This window comes from Peromyscus leucopus, chromosome 23, assembly GCF_004664715.2.
Source record: "Peromyscus leucopus breed LL Stock chromosome 23, UCI_PerLeu_2.1, whole genome shotgun sequence".
Taxonomy (NCBI): domain Eukaryota; kingdom Metazoa; phylum Chordata; class Mammalia; order Rodentia; family Cricetidae; genus Peromyscus; species Peromyscus leucopus.
In genome coordinates, this window is record NC_051082.1 from 6,515,811 (window position 1) to 6,533,071 (window position 17,261).

Genomic DNA, 17,261 nt, shown 5'->3' on the forward strand with positions numbered 1-17,261 from the left:
CTCCAGCTGCACCTGTTGCTCACCGAACCAGACCTTGAGAGGGGCGAGGCCTGAGCTCTGGGACACCATTGGGGATTGCAATGGGGGTGGGAAGACAGAGGACTGGGCAGCTGTTCACTAAAGGAAAAGAGAGACAGAGAACCACGTAGCCTTAAACCCGCCAATGAGACATCTTATTCCTAAACCTGGTTGACCAGGGAACCAGATTAGACTGGCTTCGCCTGTGGGTTCAGTTAATATAGAAAGGTAGAGAAGAGGATGTGCTCTGTTTTGTTTGTAGTAAAAACTTAGGCTGCTGTGTACTTTAGCAGTACAACTATCCTATGTCGTTTGTTTAGGCACAATGGAGATTTAAAGGTCACAGGATGTAATGCTGCCTTCGGTTCATTTACTGTCAATTCACTTTGGTTTCCTATATCCTGCTTCCTAGAATGAGCACACAGCAGAAGCGCTTTGAGTCCAGTATTTTTAGGGCCAAGATGTTCCCTTTAGTGCCCACATGACACTGCATCTTTCTCTCTTCTCTCCTCTCCTACCTCTCTGTCTTCTCTTTCCTTCCCTCCCCACCCCAACCCTCCTTTCCTGTCCCTTTCCCTGCCTCATCTCTCCCCTCTTCCCCCTTTTGTCTGCCCCAAACCCTCCTGTATCTCGGGCTGAGTCCTTTTATTGTAGTTGGTTTTCGAGACAGGGTTTCTTTGTGTAGCAGTCCTGGCTGTCCTGGAACTTGCTTTTTAGATCAGGTTTGCCTTGAGCTCAAGAGATGTATCCATCTGTACCTTTTCCTCTCCATCTCAGAGTGCTGGGATGAGAGGCATGGCCGGGCTCATCACCCACTCTTCAAGGTGCTCCCCTAATGACAATGTCTTTTCCATTAATCTTCAGCCCCAAGGCTAGACAGAATGATGTTCTCTGAGTATCTTGTTATATTTGGTAGACAGAGAATACAATCACCAAAGCCGAGTTCTTTCTATTGATGTTTTATTAGAGGGCACAGTGTGTAGTGAACACAACCAGGCAGGCAGGGATGGTGTCCCAGTCACTGAGGTGACAAGTCTAACAATAAACACCTTTGTGCTGCTTGTTGTGTGGAGCCTGGGAGAAGCAGATGGCTGCCTGGCGGTCATAGTTGTGAATGAAGTCCTCGAAGGCCTTGTTTTTGTCTAGAGAGAAACAAGAAAGGAAGTTAAGTGGAGCTCATGACCCTGCTCACTACAATTTTTAACCTAAGAAACTGGTGGCCCTTCCCTCAGTGCAGACTCTGGGTTGAGAACAAGCGCACGTAAGTCAATTGGGTTGCCCAATTTGCTGGAACATATAACAAAAATGTTATTTGTTGTGGTGCTGTAGAGATGGTTCAGTTGGTAATGTGGTTACCCTACAAGCGTGAGTGCCTGAGCTCATATGCCCAGAGGTCATGTAAAAAGCAAGGTGTGGGGCTGGGCAGATGGCTCAGCAGTTAAGAGCCCTGACTGATCTTCCATAGGACCTGGGTTCAGATCCCAGCACCCACATGGCAGCTCACAACTGTCTGTAACTCCAGTTCCAGGGGATCTGAAACACTCAAGTCAATGTACACAAAATCTAATTAAGTATATTTTTAAAAAGCAAGGAGTGGTTAGGGCATCTGTAACTCTATTGGGGATGTGGGGAGCACAGATCCCTAAAACTTGTTCGTCAGTCAGGCTAGCTAAAGGTGAGTGTCCTGTTTATTGAGAAACCCAGCTGTAGGTTTTTTTGTCAGGACTGCCAGTTCCCCAAATAACCACAGAAAGACTTATTAATTACAAAGGCTCGGTCAGTAGCTCAGGCTTGTTACTAGTTAAATCTTATATTTTAAATTAATTACTAATTATATTACTAATTTACTATTATTATATTATATTACTATATTAAATTATATTACTAATTTATATTACTAATTATAATTAATTACTAATTATATTACTAATCTACATTCTGCCACATAGCGGTACCTTCTTTCAACATGGCACATTCATCTTGCTTCTCTCTGCGTCTCTGGAGACTCCTCTGACTCCTTCTTCCCAGCATTCTCTCTGCCTTGAAAATCCTGCCTATCAGCCAGTCAGCTTTAATCATGAGAGCAATACCTATTTGCAGTGTACAAAGATTGTTTCACAGCACCCAACCTGTAAAGACATGGGAGAGAGTAACTGAAGAAGACAGGGTATGACAACCTATTCCTATACATAAAAATATATCAACATGGACATTTAATTCTAAAACCCAGAAAACTAAAATATCAGCTTCCACTCATAAAATTGTATAATTTAAGACAATCCTCCTGCCTCCACCTCCCAAGTGCTGAGATTACAGGTGTGCACCGCCACACTCAATTCATGGGTTCTGGAGGTGGAACCCAGGGCTCTGTAAATGCTAGGCAAGCACTCCAGCAACTGAGCTATATCCCCAGCCCTCTGAATCCTCACCTGTAAAATGGGAATAATAAACCTTGCTCTGCAGATATGTTTAGTCCTGTATCTGGCTTAAAGCCAATGATGCAGCTCTCAGTTGTTTAGTCAATATGGAAGCAGTGTAACACTGCACCTAATAAGAGAGGCTTTGGACAGGCAAGATGGCTCAGGGAATAAAGGCACTTGCTGCCAGGTCTGAATCCGAGTACCATCCCCAGGACTCCCGTGGTCGATGGAGAGAACAGACTCCTGCAAGTTGTCCTCAGACCTCAGAGAAGACAGAGAGTAGGAGGGGAGAGAAGAGAGAAAGACACAGTGTCACATGGGCACTAAAGGCAACATCTTTGCACTAAAAACGATGGACTCGAAGCGCTTCTGCTGTGCGCTCATGCTAGGAACTTGCACATAGGAAACCAAACTGGACTGAGGGTAAATGTCCTGAAGGCAGGATTACATCCTGGTGACCTTCCAGTGTTCACTGTGTCTCAACACACGCCACAAGATAATTGTCCCGCTAAAGTACACAGCAGCAAACTTTTTGAACAAACAAAACAGAACACATCATCGTCTTCTCCTCTACCTTTCTCTATCAAGGGACCCCGAGGGGGAAACCAGGTTAATCTCTGGTTCCCCGGTCAACCAGGTTTGAAAAAAAATGTCCCAATTGGCTAGTTTAGGGCTACGTGGTTCTCAGTCTCTCTTTTCCTTTAGTCAACAGCTGCCCAGTCCTCTGCCTTTCTACCCCGACCCTCATTCCCACTCTTGTCCCACCCAAGGCTAGGGCCCTGCCCCTCTCAATGTCAGGCCTGGTGAGCAACAGGTGCAGCTGCAGCCGCCTGCGCAGGCGCAGTGACTGGTAGTAGCTGGTAGTGGCTGTCCAGAGTCCTGCTGGAAGGGTCTTAAGCATGGAGAAAACTAAGTCAACTCACCCCTACATGGTTTTTATCCGGGTAAGATGTGAAAAGCGTGGAAAATGAGGTGCTGGGGTACTAAGTTGGGGGTACATAAGAGATGTCCAAACCCTAGCCAGGCGGTGGTGGCACACACCTTTAATCCCAGCACTCGGGAGGCAGAGCCAGGCGGATCTCTGTGAGTTCAAGGCCAGTCTGGTCTACAGAGCGAGATCCAGGACAGGCACCAAAGCTACACAGAGAAACCCTGTCTCAGAAAAAAAAAAAAAGAGGTAGCCAAACCCAGTGTCAAGAGGGCATTGGCCCAGCAGACATTGTTCAAACGCCACTATGTGGTTGCTGAGAACTGAACCCTGGTCCTTAGGAAGAGCAGAAAGTGTTCTTAAGTGCTGAGCCATCTCCCCAGCCCCAGTAATGGCTAAACTTAACTGTCAGCTTAACACACCTGGGAAGGGCGAGCCTCAGAAGAAGGATTGCCTGCATCGCATTGGGCAGTGGGCAAATCGGTTGGGCATTTTCTCGGTAGATGAAGGAGGCCTCCACCTATCATGGGCAGTGTCGTCCCTGAACAGGAGGGCATGGGCTGCATAAGCAAGTATTCCTCCTTGTTGTCTGCATTGATTTCTCCGTGATGGGCTGTGATCTGTAAGATAAGATCAACCTTTCTTCCCCAAGCTGCTTGGGAAGTGGTGTTTATTACTGCAGTAACAGAAAGCGACCTTGGACTGCGCTTCAGGAGTCCTGCTTTTCGGGACTCTGTTTCTGATGCCATCAGTGAACCTAGGGCTTCGACCATCCTAGACAGGCTGTTAACAGTGAGCGTCACCCCCAGCTCTTCAGTAGCCTCATCTTTTAAAAGAAGTCATAGTGGCCATGTCATAAAGGTGTGGGACCCGTGGGTAAGCGAGAAGACGGATTGTAAAATGATGTGTTGTAAATGTTGAATAAATATTTTTCTAAGGGAGGGACCTCCAGTTTGTTTTGGCTCTTTGGTATTTGTGATTTTTTTTTTTTTAATTAAACTACCTAAAGAGAAAATGAGGGGTCTGGAGAGATGGCTCATCAGCTAAGGACATTCATTGGCTGCTCTTCCATAGGTCCTGAGTTCAATTCCCAGCACTCACAAGGCAGTCCATGACCATCTGGAATGAGATCTGATGCCCTCTGCTGGTGTGCAGATGTACATGCAGACAAAACACCCATATATATATAAAATACATGAATAACTAGATCTATACAAGAAAAATGAGGCCCTGGGGAAGATCATCAAGAATCTGGGTATACTCCACAGGGACAAAGGTTAGCGGGATTAATGTCATCTCCTTCTCCATCCTATACACTAATGGTTGTGGGGGCCTTTGCCTACTGTGGGCCAAATACTCTGCTATGTGACTCATTCTTCAAAACCCACTGAAGTAACTATTATTCTAATTTTTGAGGGTCTAGGGTACTAGCCCAGGCTAGCCTCAAACTCACTAGGTAGGCATGATGACCTTGAGCTCCAGTCCTCTACCTGAGAGCTGGGATTACAGGTCTGGACCACCATGCCCATTTTATGTGCTAGGGATCTAACCTAGGGCTTTGTGTTGCCAGGCAACCGTCCTGCCAACTGTGTTAGCCAGTCCTTATTTATTCAATAATATGACTGAAAATCACACAAAATGCCGGGCAGTGGTGGCGCACACCTTTAATCCCAGCACTCAGGAGGCAGAGGCAGGCAGATCTTTGTGAGGTCGAGGCCAGCCTGGGCTACCAAGTGAGTTCCAGGAAAGGTGCAAAGCTACACAAGAGAAACCCTGTCTCGGGAAAAAAAAAATCACACAAAATAACTTAAGTTCATCTAATTAGTAAAGAGCAAAACAGGTTGAAACCTACTTGTGTCTATTTTCTGAGTTTCAACTCCATGCTGTGCTCTATTTGTAGTAAGTGAAAATGGAGAGAAAAAAAAAAAGCTTTCTGGAATGGGTGTGCTGGTATACACATTTAATCCCAGCACTCAGGAGGCAGAGGCGGGCAGACCTCTGTAAATTCAAGGCCAGCCTGCTCTACATGATTAGTTCCAGGACAGCTGGTACTACATAGAGAGACCCTGCCTCAAAAACCAAAAAGAAGAAAAAAAATTAAAGGGTCTAGGAATGTAGTTCATGGACAGTATTTTCCTAGCATGCACAAGGCTCTCGTATTCAGTATCCAGCACTGAAAAATAAAGTAAAAGAAACTTTAAGCCAGGCATAGTGGCACACATTTGCAATCTCATAATTAGGGAGGTAGAGGCAGGAGAATTAGAAATTCAAAGTCATTCTCAGATAAGTAATGAGTTAGAAACCAATCTGGGCCTCAGAAGGCCTTGTCTCTGAACTGGCCTGAATTAATTAGTGTATTAATTATTCAAGATCTGCCACCTTCGGGGCTGGAGAGATGGCTCAGAGGTTAAGGGCACTGACTGTTCTTCCAGAGGTCCTGAGTTCAATTCCCAGCACCCACATGGTGGCTCACAACCATCTGTAATGAGATCTGGTGCCCTCTTCTGGCATGCAGGAATACATGCAAATAGAACACTGTAAACATAATAAATAAATATATCTTTAAAAAAAATAAGATCTGGTGCCCTCTTCTGATAGACAGGGATACATGCAGAAGGAACACTATATACAAAATAAATAAATCTTTAAAAAAAAAAAAAAAAAGATCTGCCACCTTTAATCCCAGCACTTTGGAGGCAGAGGCAGGAAGATCTCTGAGTTTGAGGCCAGCATGGTCTACAGAGTGAGTTCCAGAATAGCCAGGGCTTCCAGAAATATCAAGTTCTTCTTGGGAGAGATTTGTGTTTGGTTGGTTGGGTTTTTTCTTTGTTTGTTTGTGTGTTTTTAGAATTCTACCTCAGTAGAGAATACAAAGAAAACACGTATGTCTGCAGGTGAGCCCTTATTTCAAAAAAAGGGTGTGTGTGAGCAGAATATCTAGACAGATGGTGCAACAGTTAAGAGCCCTGGCTACACCTTCAGAGTTCAGTCCCGGGCACCTTCATTAGCTCACTCCTGAGCAACTGGGGTACCAGCTCCAAGGACTCCAATGCCCTCTTCTGGACCTGTTGGACACCTGTGCATACACACACAGGAAGATACACATGAACAAATTAAAAATCATGTCTTTAGGAAAAAAAATCCTGGAATGAGATTTACAACCCTGTATGTCTTCAGAATGAATGATGGGGCAGCCCCGCACTCTGCACAGCCCAAGACCATGCATTACCCTGGCAGCTGAGATTGCTCCCGAGGCTGGGGTGGAGCGAGCCTGTGTTGCCTGTCCTCAACTCAGACAGGAGGCTTTCCGAAGCAGATCGTGAGTCTTCCACGTGCCTCACGTTTCAGGGCACACCGATTCTTTCCACTGAGCGCAGTGATCAAACATACCAGCTGGAGAACCCACAGGGAATGAACTGTTTCCTCATCACAAACCAGGCCCAAGGTCAGCGTCCCCTTCTGAGAGCTAACATCAAGTAGAAATCCTGGCGGCACACTGGCATAAGACCTGTGCTTTCTTGTATATACAAATGCACAGTCTGCACACTTGATATGCTATTAAAAATAATTTATTGTTCGGTTAATAAAAAAAATTAACTTATGCTATTGCTCACGTTGTTAAAAATATCAAAGTGCTTCAGTCAGACACAATCACTTGGAATTACAAGCGAATTACAGATGCCCTTCTGGTTATTCCCAGAATTACTGAGATCTCAATGTCGGCCCTCCACAGACCATGCTGGTTTACGAACTTCCCAGCTGTTTCTTCTTCCGGGTCGTATGAAAGGGACACAGCTGTGCCATCAAGAACAGCTACTTCTTGAAGAAGGCTTTCTTGTGGGGGAGGGCAGCTCTACCCCGGGACTTTGATGGCTGGTCTGTAAACAGCAGGGGGCAGCGGTGGACAGGCCTGGAGACATTGCTCTGCCGCCCTCTATAGGACGGAGTCGGTAAGCTTCCATTAGTTCGAAGGGAAGGGAAGAATCCTTAGGGACCTGAAAAGAAATCAAACAAGTTAATGTCAATGGAGTGGAAATAATGGTTGTAAACATCAGCCTACCCACTAAAAAACAAGGATGGAGCAGGCACAGTAGTACACACCTTTAATCCCAGCACTCTGGGGGCTGGAGAGATGGCTCAGAGGTTAAGAGCACTGGCTGCTCATCCAGAGGATCTGGGTTCAATTCCCAGCACCCATATGGCAGTTTGTATGTCTGTAACTCCAGCTCCAGGGCATCTAGCACACTCACACATATCTACATGTAGGCAAAACACCAATGTACACAGAATAAAAAAAATTAGTTATTTAAAAAAAAATATCCCAGCACTCTGGAGGCAGAGGCAGGAGGATCAGAGGCCAGCCAGGTCTACACAGATAGACCCTTTCTCAAAACAAACAAATGAACAAACAAACCCAAGGCCAGTAAGTTGGCTCTGTGGGTAAAGGTGCTTGCTGCCAGTCCTAAGGACATGAGTTCAATCCCCAGAGCCCACATGATAGAAGGCAAGATCTGACTCCTATACATCCTTCCCTGACCTAGACACACATACCATGATACCTGTGCATCCATACACACAGACGCACATACAAAAATAAATGAAATTGTAAAAATGTTAAAGTTATACAAACAGCCAGGTATGGTGGTTATTGACTTTAATCCAGCACTCAGGAGGTAGAGGCAAGTAGATCTCTGTGAATTCGAGGCCAGCCTGGTCTACAGAGAGAGTTCCAGATAAATCCTGTCTCGAAACTCACTCGCCCACCCCCAGAAAAAAGGTTTATGTTTAATTACATGAGTGCTCATGTGTTTGTGTGTGCAGATGTCTTCAGAGTTCAGAAGAGGATGTTGGTGGATTCCCCTGGAACCGGAGCTTCAGGCAGTTATAAGCATCTAACTGGGAACTGAACTCTAGTCCTCTCCAGAAGCAACACAAACCACATGACATCTTGTGTTTTGTTTTGCTTTGATTTCTCAGAAAGACAAATAAGGGCTGGAGAGTCGGCACTAGCTGCTCTTCCAGAGGTCCTGAGTTCAATTCCCAGCACCCACACGGTGGCTCACAACCATCTATGGGGGATCTGACGCCCTCTTCTCTAGTGCAGACCTACAGGAAGACAGAGCACTCATATACATAAATAAGTAAATCTTAAAGAGAAAGACAAACCCGACTTAGAGCTGAGCGCACACTTGGGAGGCTGGGGCAAGAGGATTGCCCCAGATTCAAGGCCAGCCTGGGCTACACAGCAAAACCCTGTCCTTAGAAGCCAGCAACACAGGGCTGGAGAGATGGTTCAGCCCCCAGAGCATTTGGTTCCCAGCACCCACGGAGTGGATTGCAACCTGTAACTCCAGTGCTGGGAATCTGATGCCCTCTTCTGGCCTCTGCGGGCACTGCATGGATATGTCGTACAGACGAACACCCAAGCAAAACATCATACACAAACAATAAAAATAAATAGGTTAAAAATAAAACAACAGTAAAAACCCCATCCACTGTTTAAAAAAAAACAGTTAGTTTTAGTTAAAAAACGGTCATATGTGAAGTCTAGAACTGTCTCCTTGGTCAGTCACCTGACTCCTCAGGCTAATAGGGAACAGACTCTGTCTTCTGGCTTTTGTTTTGTTTTTGTTGTTTGGAGTTAAGGTCTCACACCTGTGGCCTAATCTAGCCACTCTGTATGGAGACTGGCCCTGAGCTCCAGGCCACCCTCTTTAATCAGCCTCCTGAGGGCTGGATCACAAGCATGAACCACTCCACCTGGCTAGACCCTTCGGTCTGAGAAGGTGTTTACCTACAGCAGCCGGACTCAACAACAGAAAGTCCCTTTCCAGCCTCTGAACATCGGACCTCCGTCACTGTGGGTCTATTAAAGGCAGCAACTCTCCGCAGCGGGAATCCAGCTTCAGGCAGGCCAGGTCATCCGACCTCGTGGGTCCAATGTTCAGAATGGCGATGGGGAGCTTCTTCTCCCTGGCGGTGAGGATGAACCTGTAACCGGAGTACACCTGCCCAGACAGAAGACAGAGAGTTCGCGCTAGATCCAGGAAAAGAACTACCCTACGACCTCAGAAACAAAACACAACAACAACAAAAAAAAGACAAAAGGGAGCTGAGAGGCCGGTGAGATAGCTCAGCAGATAAAGGTCCAACCACGCCAGATGACGTGAGTTCAATTCCCAAAACCCACGATGGAAGGTAGGTGAGAACTGACCCCCACGAGTTGTCCTCTGACCTACACACAATCAATGAATCAATCAGTCAGTCGACAAAGGGGTACCCGTGCTTGGGAAATGGTGGATTGAGTCAAGTTCTTGCTATCCAAGTTTGGGAATCTGAGATCAGATTCCCAGCATCCGTATAAACACTGGTTTTGGTGGTAATCACGTGTAATCCTAGTGTTCACAGACAGAAAACAACGGGGTTCCTAGGAGCTCACTGACCAGCCAGCCTAGTCATTCCATGACCCCTAAGTTCACTGAGAGACTGTCTCAAAAGCTATGCCAGGGGCTGGAGAGATGACTCAGTGGTTAAGAGCACTTGTTGATCCTGCAGAGGACCCCAGTTCGGTTCCCAACACCCAGGGCTGTTGAAACCCTGTCTCAAAACAAAAAACAAAAAACCTAAGGTAGACAGCAACAGATGACATCCAACATTGACACTCCTGCATACACATGTGCACACTCAAACACACACACACACACACACACACACACACACACGAAGACTAGAAAGGAAACCCAAATAAGAGGGAACCTCTAGGAAGTCTCACCCTGTACAACCGGCAAGGGCCACCGTGACCCTGACAGAGTGAGGTACCTGCAGGGACGATCCCACCACCAGCAGGGAATCGGCCTCTTTCACACGCCTGTGCACGAAGTCAACCTTGTCTGGGTTCACCGTGTCCCCAAAGAAAACGACATCTGGTTTCAGAGGGCCGCCGCACCGATCACAGGACGGGACCTGAAAGCTGCGGACCTGCTCCTCGGTGAGGAACACATCGCCGTCAGGGGCCACGCCCTGCGCCTCAGCGCTCCAGCTGGGGTTCAGGACCTGGAAGCGGTCCTGCAGCACCCTGCGGGGAGTCTGCTCCCCACAGTTCAGGCACAGGACTCTAAAAGCAAATAGGAGGCCTGCTGAGTATTGGTTCCTGCGAGGGATAAAGCTGCCAGTGCAGCCCCAACCATTTTCAACGCCCCACGAAAAAAAAAAAGAGTCACTTTCTTTTCCTAGGACCGCCCCCCATCTGAGGACACCCATTTTCATTTTCGTCTTCTCCCTCCTGTCCTTTGCCACCTCTAGAACAGGGGGTTCTCAACCTGTGGGTCGCGACCCCTTGGGGCTGAATGACTTTTTCACGGGAGATGGCCTATCAGATATCCTGCATATCAGATATTTGTGTTATGATTCATAATTGTAACAACATTACAGTCATGAAGTAGCAACACACATAATTCTATGGTGGGGGGATCGTCACATCATGAGGAAGTGTATTAAAGGGTCTACACCCAATCCTCAGCACTCAAACCCGTGCCCCCTCCACACTTGTCCCTGCCCATCTACAGTGACTGTCACTACCACTCCCTGTGAAGTCACTTTTGGAAGGGTGGTGAGATACACCTTTAATCCCAGCACTCGGGAGGCAGAGGCAGGCAGATCTCTGTGAGCTTGGGGCCAGCCTGGTCCACATAGTGAGTTACAGGTTACCCAAGGCTACGCAGAGACTCCGTCTCCACCTAAACAAACAAATAAAAAGAAGAAGAAAGGAGAAACGACCATGTTAGGGAGTTAATTCCCCAACAGTGATGCTGGATCAAGGTGGGATCGGGAGATGGTTCATTAACACCCTAGCTTTCACTTTTGGTGAAATAATTGGTTTTTGGTTTGGTTTGGTTTGGTTTTTCGAGACAAGGTTTCTCTGTGTAGCTTTGTGCCTTTCCTGGAACTCACTCTGTAGCCCAGGCTGGCCTCGAACTCACAGAGATCTTCCTGCCTCTGCCTCCCCAGTGCTGGTATTAAAGGCATGCGCCACCACCACCAGGCGAAATAATTTTTTTTCAACCCAAACTCAGGGTTAACAATACTACTCACCGCCCTCATGGTGGCTCTTTCTGCACAGTGGCGATGACAACTCTGAATTGTATTCTAGACTGGGAGTCATTGCCGGATGCAGCCCCACTCACATTATTTTTCCTGGCGCCGGGAAACTGAACCCAGAGCTCTGCCCATGCGAGCACTACACCAAGGATACGGGCCAACCGGAAGGCATCCTTTCTCGGCTTGCTCCTTTTCCTGTTTCCGTCCCTACGTCCTCTCCTCGGTTCACTAGGCCCAACCCCAAAGCCAACGACTTGCCCAAGGAAGCCTTTGCTCTGGATCCAAGACAACCCTGCTCCAGACAGCCAAAGGCCCCTTCACCTGGGGAACCACACACATCCTCTTAGGGCCAAACCCGGTAGACTTGGGCACCTACCTGTGCATGCATCCATGGAGCTCCGTCAGCCGCTGGTTACCGGCCTTGGAGTGCAGAGCATCCACATTCTGAGTCACCAACCAGTGCAGCTTCCCGAGTTTCTCCCAACTGCTCAAAGCCCAGTGTGCTGGGTTGGGCTGGTGAGAGGAGAACTGAGGCCAGCCCACAAAGTTTCTGGCCCAGTACCGCTGGCGGACTGGGGCACTGCGTACGAAATCCATGTGCTGGATGGGTCTCCGGTCGGTGCGGGCGTACAGTCCAACCTTCTCCGACCTGTAGTCTGGGATCCCAGACTCCGTGGAGACTCCTGCGCCTGTCATCACGAGAAGTTTCTTGGAAAGGGTAATGAAGCGTTGTAACTCTTTGATCTTCTCAGGGTCCACAGGAGGGCTTGGCGGCACAAATAACCCAGTAGGGCCACGCGAGCTCGGCCGGCTGAGGGTCCTCATCCAACGGCCCTTTGTTGACCCGAAAGTCAATGCACTCATTCTCCTTCTACAAAAAAAGAAATCCATGAGAGAAACTAGGTTTCACCAGGAAAGTTAACCACCAACCAAGGGATGGATAATGGAAAAAAAAAAAAAGTGTCTATCCGCTGTAGGAACACATTCAGCTATGAAAATTTGCCATGGTGGCCCTTGCCTGGAATTGTGAGATAGAAGCAGGAAGGTTAGGGGCTATCCTCAGCCTCTTGTATAATATTAGCGGACCAGCCTTAATATTATACATCCCAGGGGCTCAGGAGAGAGAACTACTAACCGCGAGGACTGTTTTTGGGAAATAGAATCTCAGCACACCGAGCTCTATCATCCACTTGCTTTAATTCCTCTGGCATAACATCCTTTATACACAGCTTCAGTTCTGTTCTCATGTCTAGCTCCTTTCTTGCCTGATTTCTCTCTATATTTATCTACTGCTCCCTCTAAGTTCTATCTTAATTCTCTCATCTTACCTCTGCCTCATCTAGGTCCTTTGCAGCTTGTTCTTACTCAGCTAGTACTTCCCCAACTGGCTCTTCCTCATCTTCCATCTCGTTCCTCTAGTCCTCTCTTCTAGCCCTTCAGTCTAGTTCTTCCCCATCTCAGTTTGTTCCTCTCAAGTTCTTACTCATCTAGTTCTTCCATTCTCTTTTCTCTTCTCCGTCCCTCGTGCCCTGGAAGTCCTGGTATATAAAGCCAGGCTTCCAGGGTCAAACGGAGGGGTGATAAGAATCACATTGAGGGCTGGCGAGAGATGGCTCAGAGGTTAAGAGCACTGGCTGTTCTTCCAGAGGTCCTGAGTTCAATTCCCAGCAACCACATGGTGGTTCACAACCATCTGTAACGAGATCTGGTGCCCTCTTCTGGCCTGCAGGCATACATGCAGGCAGAACACTGCATACTTAATTAATAAATAAATCTTAAAAAAAAAAAAAAGAATCACATTGAGAGGCAATAACCGTTAATTATCATTTGCAACCCCAAAGGGAAGTGACCAATGGGGAAATGAATTAACTAAAGGCTAAATTCGGGTAATATCTAAGAAGAGGGATCTTATGTGCTCAACTATAGCCTTAAACATGATTAGTAAAAAATGTTAAGAATCTATAAGTTGCTAGGTTAATGGGAGAAAATAAAACTGCCTTCTTTTTTCCTGTGGCCCCTATCTATCCAAGCTATCTGTCGTTTATCTTCAGGGTGGGAGGTGTGTTCAGTCCCTAGTGTACAGCTAGATGCCTCTGGTGATAGTTAAAGGGAGATCTGGAACTAGAGGTAAGGTTTGGGAAAGGAGGAAGTTAAGAAGGGAGGGTCCAAGCTAAATTGTGTAAAGCTTAACGTCCACCTGACCTAGGTGGTGTCTCCTTGTGGGATTTACCTTAAATCAGGAGACTTGCATGTGGACTGTTATCACTGCTAGTCCTTGAAAGTGGCTAAGGGAGATATCTGATTCCAGAGAAAGCCTTTCCCGAGGCAGTTCTCCAAATACCTGGAATGTGTATGTCCAGAGAGTGATCAGTCCACACTGTCAGCCCTTCTTAGGGAAAAGTCAATTGGGAAAACTATGAAGGCACACATGATTTTCATAACAGAAGACAGCTGATATATCACAAGCCAAATAACACCAAAAGCTCCTTGGGATTTGGCTTCCTCTGGAGGAATTCCCTGATCCCTCCAGGTAGTGACTTTGCCATAACTAGCTGAGTTCTTATGATAGATTCCTGCAGCCCGCAGCACTCAGCTAAGGAGAGAGTTACAGGACAGTCTGGGCTATATTCAGAGGAGAGAGAGATGGTCCATGGGGGGCGGGGGGGGGGGGGGGGGGGGGGGGAATATGCTAAGTGTAAGAAGTCAGTTACAGGGCTAGAGAGATGGCTCAGAGGTTAAGGGCACGGGCTGCTTTTCCAGAGGACCTGGGTTCAATTGCCAGCACCCACATGGTGGCTCACAACCTTCTGTAACTCTAGTTTCAGGTGATCAGACACCCTCTTCTGGCCTCTGCAAGCACTGGAAACAAAGGTGGTACACAAATACATGTGTAGGTAAAATATCCAAGCACATAAATTTTAATTTAAAGTTTGTAAAGTTGTTTTTTGCGGGGAGGGGCATGTTTCAAGACAGGGTTTCTCTGTGTAGCCCTGGCTGTCCTGGAACTCACTCTGTAGACCAGGCTGGCCTCAAACTCACTGAGATCCGCCTGCCTCTGCCTCCCAATGGCTGGGATTAAAGGCGTGTGCCACACACCCGTCTACTTATCTATATTTTTGTTAATATTATCCCTCCAAAGACTATTTGTTCTGTAACCCTACTTGTTTTAAATCAGAATTATTACTTTTTCTTCCTGTAGCCCAGGCCAAAGGTTACAGGATACACCCAGCTACACCGGACTTATCTTATTTCTCCATGAGATATTTGAATTCTAGTGTGTCCGTTGTTTGGGGGTTTGTTGTTATTGTTGCTGTGTTTTTCTACATGGTGCTGGGTATCAAACCCAGGACCTCTGCGACCCTAGGTAATCAATTATTCTATCACCAAGCTACGCTGCAGCCCAGTACGGCAGGTTTTTCGGGACGTTGTTCTGATCTTCCAGGCTTTTGATTTTATTCGCGTCTTCACGTACACACCTTCAAGTCCTTCATTTCCCCCATAATGTCTGTTTACTGTACATTGTAGATTCTGCTATTTGGACACAGAAGACAAAACACACACACACACACACACACACACACACACACAAACAACTTGCCTGTCAGGTTTTCTAATTGTAAAAACAAGCATTCGACATAGCTTTGGATATAATGCAGAAACTACCCAGCGACAGACAAACATTTTAGGCTTGGCTTCCTGCACTTGAGTTCAGGACCCGGCTTTCTCCGTGATATTCCCCCAACTACACGTGAAACAGCTTAACAACAGTCGGGTTTGGCTGGGACGAGCTGTTTTCCTCCGTGTCCCCTCAAGCCCCCCAAAACAAAAAGGACAAAGAGAATCTATTGTAAAAATGCATAGCGGGATTTCCTAAAGACGGATCAGAACACTTACCGTCCACAATTTCCACCCAACCGTGGGACTGGCTCACTCCATGTGCATCTCGGGAAGTGTAGTCCACGAGGCGGACATAATCGGAAGAAAACTACAAGTCCCACAATCCTGCGAGTCGACCGCGGTCCTCCCCTGACTTCCGTTTGTCCTTCCTGGTCAGCTCAGTTAAGGTTCCGGGTGTGCTGCGGCCATGCGGCCATGATTGCGTTTTGGAGTTTCTGTGTTTGGTTAGTTGGTTGGTTGGTCATTCTGTGTTGTTTTTTGAGACAGGGTCTCATGCGGCCTACTCTGACTCCAAACTCCTTGATCCACCTCAAGTGCTGGTATTAAGAGCTAGTGCCACCACGCCCGGCAAAGAGATGGTTAATGTTTCCACTGTCCTGCGTGCATAATAGCACCTAAACAGCCCTACTTTAGGAATTCACCTTATTTTGTTGTTGTTGTTTATTTGTTTGATTTTTGGGACCAGGTTTCTCTTTGTCCTGGAACTCATTATGTAGACCAGGCTGGCCTACGAACTCAAGAGATCTCCCTACCTCTGCCCCTGAGTGCTGGGACTAAAGGCATAAAAGACACTTCATAGTATAGAATTGACTTGTTTTCTTCTTTATTTTTTGTTTATGTTGTTGTTTGTTTTGTTTTTTGAGACAGGGTCTTACTATGTAACCTTAGCTGTCCTAGAACTTGTTATGTAGACCAGGCTTGACCTTGAGCTCATAGAGATTTGCCTGCCTCCGCCTCCCCAGAACTGTGATTAAAGGCGTGCTCCACCACAGTTGGCAGAATTGACTCGTTTTCCTCTTCAGTACGTATATTCTCTTCCATTGCAAAGTAATTAAATCCCCTGCTATGAGTTATATATGGATGGGGGCCTGCCAGGTGGCTGAGCAGGTAAAGACTTGCTGCACAGGCCTGGCAACCCACATAAAGGTGGGAGGAGAGAACCAACTCCACAAAGTTGTCCTTTGCCCCACATCTGCACACATTTTTTATTTTTTTAAAAAGGGCCGCTCGGTGGTGGGGCAAACCTTCAATCCCAGCACTCGGGAGGCAGAGCCAGGCAGATCTCTGTGAGTTCGAGGCCAGCCTGGTTTGCAGAACGAGATCCAGGACAGGAACCAAAACTACACAGAGAAACCCTGTCTCAAAAAAACCAAAAAATAAAAATTGAAAAATTAAAGAATTTTTAAAAAGGGATTATGGTACTATAGAGATGAGACTCTGTCTCAAAAGGAATAAAGTAGGGAGTAAAAGAGGGGATCCCCAACATTCTCTGGACTCCACTGCCTCCCCTACACATATGCACATACACCACACACACACACACACACACAACCAATGTGGATTATGAAGAAACACGTCCATAAATTTGAAAAAAAATGGATGTTTTTTTAAGTCAATCTGAGCAAAGCCAAGTATAATACAAAGAGACTCTTTTTGGTTTTTCGAGACAGGGTTTCTCCGTGTAGCCTTGGCTGTCCTGGAACTCGCTCTGTAGACCAAGCTGGCTTCGAACTCACTGAGATCCACCTGCCTCTGCCTCCCAAGTGCTGGGATTAAAGGTGTGTGCCACCACCGCCCAGCAATACATAGAGACTTATACACTCACTGTCTTGACCAGAAAGCACAGAGGTTCACCTGCCTCTGACTCCCAAGTGCTGGGATCAAAGGCTCAGCTACTGTTTGATTTTTTTTTTTTCTTTTTTAGTTTTCTCAAGACAGGGTTTCAGGAAACCTTTTCTCGAAAAACAAACAAACAAACAAAAAATGCAAGGCAGTGGTGGCGAAGACCTTTAATCAGGAAGCAGAGCCAGGCGGATCTCTGTGAGTTCGAAGCCAGCCTGGTCTACAGAGCAAGATCCAGAACAACACAGAGAAACCCTGTCTCAAAAACCAAAAACAAA

At 46.8% G+C, this 17,261-nt stretch overlaps 1 protein-coding gene and 1 long non-coding RNA gene across 3 annotated transcripts; both read right to left on the bottom strand.

Moving 5' to 3' along the window:
* Nucleotides 1-985: 985 nt before the first annotated feature.
* Nucleotides 986-3,523, bottom strand: LOC119086555. The gene is made up of 3 exons (XR_005089861.1): nt 2,448-3,523; nt 1,974-2,147; nt 986-1,160 (listed from the first exon to the last, which is right to left on the bottom strand). It is a non-coding gene; the product is annotated as an uncharacterized LOC119086555 (long non-coding RNA).
* A 3,033-nt stretch (nt 3,524-6,556) lies between these two features.
* Nucleotides 6,557-15,427, bottom strand: Sirt4 (sirtuin 4). Of its 2 annotated transcripts, none has more exons than XM_028856567.2 (5): nt 15,358-15,427; nt 11,840-12,334; nt 10,186-10,480; nt 9,165-9,374; nt 6,557-7,361 (listed from the first exon to the last, which is right to left on the bottom strand). In XM_028856567.2, exons 2-4 carry the CDS (start codon nt 12,325-12,327, stop codon nt 9,222-9,224), a joined length of 936 nt encoding a protein of 311 aa, XP_028712400.1. In that variant the 5' UTR covers nt 12,328-12,334; nt 15,358-15,427; the 3' UTR covers nt 6,557-7,361; nt 9,165-9,221. The 2 variants fall into 2 exon arrangements, with proteins under 2 accessions (XP_028712400.1, XP_028712399.1); XM_028856566.2 differs by having other exon boundaries at nt 6,562-7,361; nt 9,161-9,374.
* Between the last annotated feature and the right edge of the window lie 1,834 nt (nt 15,428-17,261).